General features: G+C 35.8%; 1 protein-coding gene across 1 annotated transcript; it reads right to left on the bottom strand.

Annotated features, from left to right (window-relative positions):
• Positions 1 to 2,018: 2,018 nt before the first annotated feature.
• Positions 2,019 to 7,559, bottom strand: LOC131803976 (regulating synaptic membrane exocytosis protein 3). The gene is made up of 3 exons (XM_059125995.1): positions 6,757 to 7,559; positions 2,745 to 2,906; positions 2,019 to 2,675 (listed from the first exon to the last, which is right to left on the bottom strand). The coding sequence occupies exons 1-3, from the start codon at positions 7,441 to 7,443 to the stop codon at positions 2,484 to 2,486; spliced, it is 1,041 nt and encodes a 346-aa protein (XP_058981978.1). The 5' UTR covers positions 7,444 to 7,559; the 3' UTR covers positions 2,019 to 2,483.
• Between the last annotated feature and the right edge of the window lie 2,626 nt (positions 7,560 to 10,185).

The following is a 10,185-nucleotide window of genomic DNA, read 5'->3' as shown; positions in this document are numbered from 1 at the left end:
AAAACAAAAAAAAAAAAAAAAAACGAGTTAAAAAGCATCAGTCGGTTTTGCCGACAGATGTATACCCTCAGTCAATGTTCGATTATTTAAATATATTTCGACTCCTATTATGATTATTCAAATTATAGACTCTCTATGGAATAGGTTTCGAAGGAAAAGGCCAATATTGTACACTTCGTATCGGACCTTAATAAATATGATATAAATATTGCCACGTGGTAAGATCCCTCCTATCTTTATAGTAGATCTTGTGTCGATAGAAATATTGAGATGTGTCAAGTCTTCATGGAATCCAACTATAATTTAGCGTTTTATAAGCTTCATGGATATTTAAAATTTTTAACCTTTGTGAGGGAGGTCCCAGATGGAGTGGACCGATATTATCCATTTTTGCACCTGACCTAGAACTGACGCAAATATTAGGACTTTCAATGTTGAACAAAATTGGATTAATTTTTCTGCTTCTGTGCAGAAAATATATTTTTTTGAGAATTTTGACCTTTTGTGGGGGAGGTACAAGAAGGAGTGGTCCGACATATTCCATCTTAACACCAGACCTTGGGTTAATATAAATATTGGGATGAGTGAAATTTGAAGACAATCGGACTCTTACATCACATTTTATAAGAGTTGTAATTATTCAACATTTTTACCCTTTGTGGGAGAGGTACCAGAAGGAGTGGACCGATATTGTCCATTTTCGCACCTGACCTAGCACTGATGCAAATATTAGATTTTGCAAAGTTGGAACAAAATCGGATTATCTATTCTCCTTCTGTGCAGAAAATATATAATTTTTTGAAAATCTCGATCATTTGTGGGGGAGGTACCAGAAGGAATGGACCGATATATTTCATCTTAACATCAGACCTTAGGTTTATATACATATTGGGAACTGTGAAAATTGAAAACAATCGGACTCTTTCATAACATTTTATGAGAGTTGTAATTATTTAAAATTTTGACCCTTTGTGGGGGAGGTACCAGAAGGAGTGGACCGATATATTCCATCTTAACACCAGACCTTGGCTTAATATAAATATTGGGATGTGTGAAATTTGAAGATAATCGGACTCTTAGATCACATTTTATGAGAGTTGTAATTATTCAAAATTTTGACCATTTGTGGGGGAGGTACTTGATGGAGTGGATCGATATTGTCCATTTTCATGCCTGACCTAGCACTGATGCAAATATTAGGATGTGCAAAGTTGGATTATCCTTTCACTTTCTGTGCAAAAAATATATTTTTTGAAAATTTCGACATTTTGTGTGGGAGGTACCAGAAGGAGTGGACCGATATTGGCCATCTCCGAACTCGATCTAAGTTTGACAAAAATTGCCCATCTCCGAACTCGATCTAAGTTTGACAAAAATATTACGATGTATCAAGTTTGGACCAAATCGGATACTCCCTGCGAGAGTTATCGTGCGCACCAGCCTGGCAGACAGACAGACGGACGGACAGACATCGCTAGATCGACTCCAAATGTTCTGAAACGGATTTGGTCCAAAGGGACCTAGGGTCTAAAACCGTTATTTCGACTAGGCAATGATATATACCCTCTGTAGCCATATGGCTGAGGGTATAAAAACCGTTATGGAAATTTTTGCTGGGGAAAGCAACAGGTGCTCAGATTAAGCTAAAAAATGGTACATTGTAACGTTGAAATGGAACAGATATTCTCATATATATTTTTTTTGGTTGAACAGGTAACTTTTTAGGCTTTCTTTAAACTTTAATTTCATAAAAAAATATACATAATAGTTTTCGAGATATTGGACAAAATAATCGATGAGCTATAATGAGAAATTCCCAAAAAAAGTTGACAAAATCTGCCTCCATCGAACTTAATATACTTCCAGTGTGGTTAGATAAAAAAATTATATAAATATATGCTCTAAACTTATTTCTTCTTTAATTATAGTTTTTATTTTTTTTTCTTAATATGTATGTTTCTATGATTGATATATAAATATAAATATGCATGTATATGTTTATATGTATCTTTTTGGTGTATTTCTTGCAGATTTATGTAAATTGTATTTTTTTGTGGGATTTTGAAAATGTTTTACATACAAAATATTTGCATCCTCTAGATATATTCACCCTGCTGTGCTGTGCCATTGGCGAAATGCATCTCCTTATTGTTGTTCACACTGACATTCTTACATTTAAAGAGTTTCTTAAAAAATACCAACAAATCCCGGACAATGTCCGTCTTTTCCGGTGTCTTATATTCTATTGGTGTTGTTGCAATAATTGTTGCTGTTGCAGCTCCGGCTGTTGTTGTGGTTGGAGATGGTGTTGCGGTTACCATTAAATGTTTCTTTGTTGGAGCCGATTCTGTCGGCGATGTATCCTCTGTCAATCGCAATGGTGTGGTAACAGCTTTCAAAGTTGCTGCCGCCATTTGATTGCTGAAGAGACCGGTGCCAGTGATGCTGTCGCATGAATTATATTGATGATTGGGCGTGATCGGTCAAGGAGAATTATCCGAATCTGAACCGCCGAATGAGTGCATCGGAAACAGCGGATACCAGCCGTTGACATGTTCGTCCATATTTAGCTTATCCAGATTGACTTCGGTGCCACCGAGGCCTTGATTGTGTTCGAAGCCAACACAACGCTGCCACACCATGATGACAATATTGCGACCGAATACATCCGAACACTGTTGGGCAGAACCATAAAAATTATTAAAAAATGGATTTTGATTTGAAAATTTGGCTGTTTGAATTACCTGATATTTAATCGTCTGCTTGTAAATGGGTTCCGCTGAATGCCTTACCACTCGAGTTTTCTTTTTGTGCCGCAAACGATCCCCGTCCTTGATGTAGCATTTCACATACGTATCGGGTGGTGTTTCACAGTCCACGGGTACTATTTTTCGGGCACAAATTAACTGAAATGAAATGTAGTGAAAATTCGGAAAGGTTATATTTAAAATATCAGTTCTTGGTCCGAAGTTGTCAGATAAGGCTGTATTTTTGTAAATTCGTTGTAGAATGGTACAAAAAGTACTAAAATATACAAAATATCACACAATTTGTATTTGACGAGCCAGTAGAGCCAGAACTATTAAATTTGGAATGAGAGTCACTTGTGGGGTGCATGATGGACGTACCAAAGGGTTTTTGAAAATTCGCATTATAAGTGTACGAAAAGTACTAAAATGTACTATATTTGTCTCACGTGGACGGTTGGAGCTAAATACTTGAAATTTGGGATGGGAATCAAGATTGAGGAGTAGGGTCGATGTAAGGAGGGAATTTTAGAGGTTTGTACTTAAGTATACGAAGAGTACTAAACGGTACTAAATTTAGTAGAAATTGAATATAGAGGAACGGATGGAGCTGAAATCCTGAAATTTAAAATTAAAATTACTTGCGGAGTGTAGGATTGGAATATCGATGTAGTTTTTGAAATTTGTACTTATGTGCACGAAAAGTACTAAATGGTACTAAAATTGGTACAATTTCGTTTTGCGTGAACCGATGGAGATAAAATGATTTAATTTGTAAATAAGATTTTTGTTATTGCATTGTGGGACTGAGGAAATTGGAAATTCGTACTTATATGTGAAATTTGTACTAAATGGTACGAAATTTGGTACAATTTACATTTTGATAGAGCCGTAAGAGTTGGAATGCTGAAATTTGGAAATAAGTTTACTATTGCACTGTAAGGCTACAGAATGTAGGTAGTTTTTGAGAATTCGAACTTATACGTACTAAATTGTACCAAATTTGGTACAAACATGAAATTTTGAGAGAAATAATAGAGTTGGAGTCCTGAAATTTGAAAATAAGATTACTATTGCATTGTAAGGTTGGGGTATGTATGTAGCTTTGGAAAATCGCTCTTATGTGTACGAAATTTGGTACAATATTAATTTTGGGAGAAGTGGTAGAGTTGGAATCCTGACATTTGGAAATAAGATCCTGAAATTTCGAATTAAGATTATTATTGCATTGTAAGACTGAATAATGAAGGTAGTTTTGGTAATTCATACTTATGTGTACTAAATGGCACTAAATTTGGTACAATTTATATTTTGGGAGAAGCGGGAGAGTTGAAATTCTAATAATTGGAAGTAAGATTACCGCCAGGGTGTAGGATTGGGATATGTAGAAAGTTTTGGAAAATCACACGTGTGTGTACTAAATGGTACTAAATTTGGTACAATTTCGATTTGGGAGAACCGATCCTGAAATTAAATTCTGAAAATTGGAAATAAGATTACCGACGGAGTGCGGGATTGGAATATGTAGGAAGTTTTGGAAATACACACATATGTGTACTAAATGATACGAAATTTGGCACAATTTCGATTTGTGAGAAACGATAGAGTTGGAGTCCTGTAATTTCAAAATAAGACATCTATTGGACTGTATGATGTTGGTAGTTATGAAAATATGTACTTAAGGGTACTAAATAGTACTTAACCTAGTACAATTTGGTTTTAAACGAACCAATGGAGCTGGCATCCTGAAATTTGGAATCAAGATTCCAACTGGAGTGTGAGATTGGGGTATGGAGTTAGTTTTGTAAATTTGTACTTATGTGTACCAAATGGTACTGAATTTGGAACAATTTGCTTTTGGGTAAATCTATAGCCTTGGTATCCTGAAGTTTGTAAATAAGATTACTGCTGCAGTGTAGGAAGGTGGTTTTGGAAATGAATACTAACTATGCGAAATGGTTGTGCTAAATGGTTCTTAATTGGAACATAGATTTTGGGGGGAACGGATGAAGCTGGAGTTTTGAAATTTTGGTATTTGGGTCCTGTTGGTGGTTTGTGAAAGTGCATGAAAAGTACTAAATAGTACTATGTTTCGTACGTAATTTGATATTGCGTGAACAGATGCTGTTCGAAATCTGCAAATTTGCATTAGAATCATTGTTAGTGTGTAGGGTTGAGATTTGGAGGTGGTTTTGGAAATACGTACTCAAAAGTACTAAATGGTACTAAATTTTATGTTTGAGTAAGGGATTGAGTTAGAAGTTTAAAATTTGGTATGAATATCACTTTTTGTGGGGTTTGCTTGATACATGCGGGAGATATGGAAATACTTACCAAAAAGTACGAAAAGTACTTAATAGTATTAACTTTGGTATTTGGGGAAATAATAGGGTTGGAAATCTGAAGTTTGAAGCAAGAGTTTTTGATGTTGTGTGGGATAGACAAACTAAAGGGATTTTTCGAAATTTTAACAACGATTGTACCAAAAGTTCTAAAGTGCACTAAAGTTGGTACTATTTTAAATGGTATGTGAACGGATAGTGGTAATATTTTTAAATTTGATATGAGAATCAATTCTTGGAGATTGAGGTGATGTATAGAGGTTTTTTTTTGAAATTTTTGTGCAAAATTGTACTAAATGGTACTTTATTTCGTACAATTACGTTTTGGATGAACAGAAGAAGCTGGAAATTTCAATTTTTTGAATTATGTCTCTGTTGGCGGTAGTTCTGTGACAAAGAGGTGGTTTTGGAAATGTGAACAAGTTCGCCAAAAGTACTATATAGTACTATATTTAGTACATTTTGGTATTTTGGTGAACAGATAGTGCTTAAAATCTGTAAATTGGTGTTAGGATCGCTGTTCATGAGTAGCCTAGACATATGGAGTTGATGTCGGAAAGATGTATAATTGTACGAAAAGTACTGAATGGTACTGTATTTGTGTATTGGGAGAAGGAAAGACATAAAACTCTGAGATTTAATATTTAGATTGGTATCTGTTTTTGAGATTTGTCGATGGTTGGGAAATATTCCCTTTATTTGTACGAAAAGTACCAAAAGGTACTACATTTAGTATTGGGTAAAGGGATGGTACTGAAATACTCAAATTTAATATTGAGGTGTCTTTGGGTATCTGGAATTGAGATATGGAGGTAGTTTTGGAAATGTGAACTAAAATTGTACGAAAAGTACTAAACAGTACCACATTTGGTATTGGTTTAAGGAATAGAGCTCAAATCCTGAAATTTGATATGTATGTTATTTCTGGTGTCTGCGGTTAAGATATGGATGTAGTTTTGGAAATATGTACTATGATTGTTCCAAAAGTACTAAATAGTACAAAATTTCATATTTGGTGATGGAATTGAGCTGAAGTCTTGAAATTTGATATGGATGTTACTGTTGGTGTCTGCAGTTGAAAGAAGGAGCTGGTTTTTGGTATGCGTACCATAACTGTGAGAAAAGTACGAAATAGTACTAAATTTGATATTGGGTAAAAGCATAGGACTGGAATCCTAAAATGTGATATTAAGCTTTCTGTTTGTATCTGGGATTTGGATGGAGGATTTGGTTTTGAAATTGTGTACTGTAATTGCACAAATGGTACTAAATAGTACTTAATTTGGTTTGGAGTGAAGGGATAGAGCTGAATTCTTGAAATTTGATATTAAGGTCACTGTTGGTGTCTGGGGTTGAGAGGAGGACCTGCTTGTGAATGTTCGAACTATAATTGTTCCAAAAGTACTTAATGGTAAAAATATTGGTATTGGTTGAAGGAATAGAAATGAAATCCCGAAATTTGATATTGAGGTCTCTGTTGGTATCTGAGATTGAGATATGGGTGTGGTTTGGAATTGAGTCCTATATTTGTACGAAAATAACTAAATCGTACTAAATTTGATACTGGGTGAAGAGAAAGGGCTGGAGTCTTCAAATTTGATATTGAGGGCTTCATTGGTATCTAGAATTAAGAGATGGAGGTTGAGTATGGAATTAATATTACTTACCTCCACTTCTACGTAACCCTTAACCTTGCTAAAGCCCATTCTCAATTCACCATGACGTTCCATTGTGAGACGATAACCTTTCGGGTGAATTTGCCCGGGTCCCAATTGTAGACCATAACTGGTCGAGGTGGCGCTGAGCGATGAAGAAACCGTTGTCGATAAATTACTCGACGAATCCGACAGACTTTTGTAGGATTTTGCACTGGAGTTCGAGGGAACAACACTCGATTTGCGGGACATGGACGGGCTGTCGGGTGTGGACGGAGCCATTATGCTATTCTTGCGTAGCGGTTCATGTACCATTAGACTTGAACCGGCATTTGGGGCAGTTCCCGTACCGCTGCTTGACGATGCCACATACATGCTGCCCTTACGCTGCTGTCGTGGTGCTAGCGTCTCGCCCGCATTCATGGCATAAATACTCGACTTGCGTTGTGGACTGTCGTCGGGTCTCAAATTGTATACACTGCCCTTGCGCATATTCTGTGGACTGTCGGTGAGTTGTGATCCCAAATAGTATTGTCTTTCGGAAACATTTGTGGCCGATGAGGCTTGCTTAAGCATGGAGAGGGCTTGTTTCGGAGTTGCCGGTAACATATTGCCACCGCTACCCTTCCAGCGGGGTGGAAAGTTTGTTTTGGACTCATCGTCGGAGGGTGGACTTGTTGCCGCGTTGCCCAAACCCATGGGTAATTGTTGCTGTTGTTGTGACAAATCGAAAACGGAACTTTTGCGACTACTCGGATTGCTGGGAAGACCAACACGACTGGTGCCTAGGAATTTTTTGGTAGGGGGGGATATTAATACGGAATATTCAAGAGAACTCAAAAATATCTAGTAAAGAACTGGAATTGTAATATACGTTTCTTTTGGAAATCGGGAAATACATAGATTTTTTCATTTATAAAGTTCCAAACTATTAGGAAATTCCGTTAAATGGCGTGCAAAAATTGTAAAAGGAAGTTTTGTGACATAAAATTGGTTTTGATTTTTTTTGGTGTTTTTAATTATTAAAATTCTAAATTTGTGGGAACATGCATGCATTAAAATTAAATGAATTAAATTCGTGCATTTAAGAATTATTTAAAATAGTTGATTTTAGAATATCCTCTGTGTTTTTGTTATTATCGTAAGGGTGGTGTTTGGAGGTTGGTGCAGTTTAATATTGTCAAATGTTAAGAAAACCATCAATGTTTAAAATCGTATAAATCAAGTTAAAAATATCAGTCGGTTTTGCCGACAGAAGTATACACTCAATATTCGTTTGTTTAAACATATATTTTTACTTGCATTATAATTATTCAAACTTTCGACCTTTTATGGAGGAGATTCTGAAGAAGAGGTCTAATACTCTCCATTTCGTATCTTACCTAAGTTTGATATAAATATTATAACTTACCAGATTTGGATTATAGCTACCTCTTTCTTCACTTTATATGATATATTTGATAATTTTTGGAGATAGATTTTTGGAGAGGAGATCGAAGTATTCCACTTCATCTAATATTGACAATAATATTGGGTTATCCAAATATTAAAGAGTATCGAACACTCATTTACAATTTTACAGGAATAATAATTAGTCACCAGTCTAACCACAAGGGTCGGACCGAGATGGTCCACAGAAATATTGAGATTTATGAAGTTCCATGATTTGTTTCGAATATTATAAGGGTTATAATTATTCAAAATGTTGATCCCTTGGGAGGGATGTTAGAGATGTGCTTCTCTAGTTCCATCGAACGAACTAGTGTCTTATCTAGTTCCATCGGACTTCAGTTGTTTGTATGAAAACGCTGCGTATGAGTGATATAAAATATATTAAATCACTCATACGTTTAGAAACTGGTGTAATGAACTTTGAACTAGATTGACACAACTCTAAGGGAGGTACCAGAAGGACTAAGCCGAAAAATTCCAAATTCACATCAAATTTCTGGTTGAGAGAAATCAAGTTAGAAAAAAATTGCTGACTTGTTTCACATGTTATAGTTTTTCAAAATCTTGACCCTTTGTGGGGAAAGTACCAGAAGGCGTGAACCGATATATCCCATATCCACACCAGATCTTGTGTTCAAAAAAATATTGGGATATGTTAAATTTGAAGAAAATGGGATGCTAATTTCGAGATATAATTATTCAAATCTTTGACCCGTTATGAGGGAGGTACCAGAAGGAGTGTTCCGGTATAGCCCATCTTCACACCTGGTCTTGTGTTAATAGAAATATTAGTATGTGCATAATCGGATGCTAATTTCACGTTTTATGAATTTCATAGTTATTAAAAATGTAGATCCTTTTTTATATGAATGCATGAACCGATATATCCCATCTCCACACCAGATATTGTGTTAATAAAAGTATTGGGATGTGTGAAATTTGAAAGCAATCAGATTCTTATTTCGCTTCTAAAATTCTAAATTTTGACCGTTTGTAGGGGAGGTGCCAGAAGGAGTGGTCGTATATATTCAATTTTTACACCAGTCCATCTTTTAGTAAACATATTGGGATGTGTGAAATTGTGAATTAGATGCTGAATTTGTATTTTAATAATGATTCTTTTTTTTTCCAAATTTTTGACTCTTTGTGTGTGTGTTGGTGGTACCCAGAAAAATTGGGCCGATATCTACCTTCTACACAACATATCTTGTGTAGATAGAATTTGACAATAAATGAATGCTCATATTGCGTTTTATAAACTTCATAGTTGTTAAAAATGTTGATACCTTTGTGGGGGAGGGCCAGAAGAAGTGGATCGATAAACAACATCTACACTGGGTGTTTTGTTAATAAAATCTTGGGACGTGTGGAATTTGAAGACAGTAGGACTCTCGTTTCATATTTTAAAATGTTCACCCTTTTTGGGGCAGGTACTTGATGGAATGGGTCAATATTGCCGATTTTCACACCTTAGGAAATAACTGTTTGAAACCCTAGGTCTCTTTCGACCAAATTCGTTTCAGGACATTTGGAGTCAACTAGGGGTATCCGTTCGTCTGTCTGTCTGTCTGGCTGGCCGGTGCGCACGAAAATGATCGTAGGGAGTATCCGATGTGATTCAAACTTGCTACACCCGGAGATGTGCAATATCGATCCACTCTTTTTTACCTCCCGCACAAAATGTAGAAATGATCAACAAAAAAAAAAAATATATACATATTTTACTGCACAGAAAGAGAAAGTAAAATTCGATTTTGCTCCAACTTTGCAAAACCTAATATTTGGGTCAGTGCTAGGTCAGGTGCGAAAATGGACAATATCGGTCCACTCTATCAAGTACCTCCCCCACAAAGGGTCAAAATTTTGAATAATTACAAATCTTATAAAATGTGATGTAGGTGTCCGATTGTCTTCAAATTTCACATATTCCAATATTTATATTAATCCAAGGTCTGGTCTTAAGATAGGCAATATCGGTCCACTTCTTCT

Source organism: Musca domestica, unplaced genomic scaffold (genome assembly GCF_030504385.1).
Source record: "Musca domestica strain aabys unplaced genomic scaffold, Musca_domestica.polishedcontigs.V.1.1 36, whole genome shotgun sequence".
Classification (NCBI taxonomy): Eukaryota; Metazoa; Arthropoda; class Insecta; order Diptera; family Muscidae; genus Musca; species Musca domestica.
Note: the sequence above shows the minus strand (reverse complement) of the source record. Positions and strands in the feature narration are given on the sequence as shown.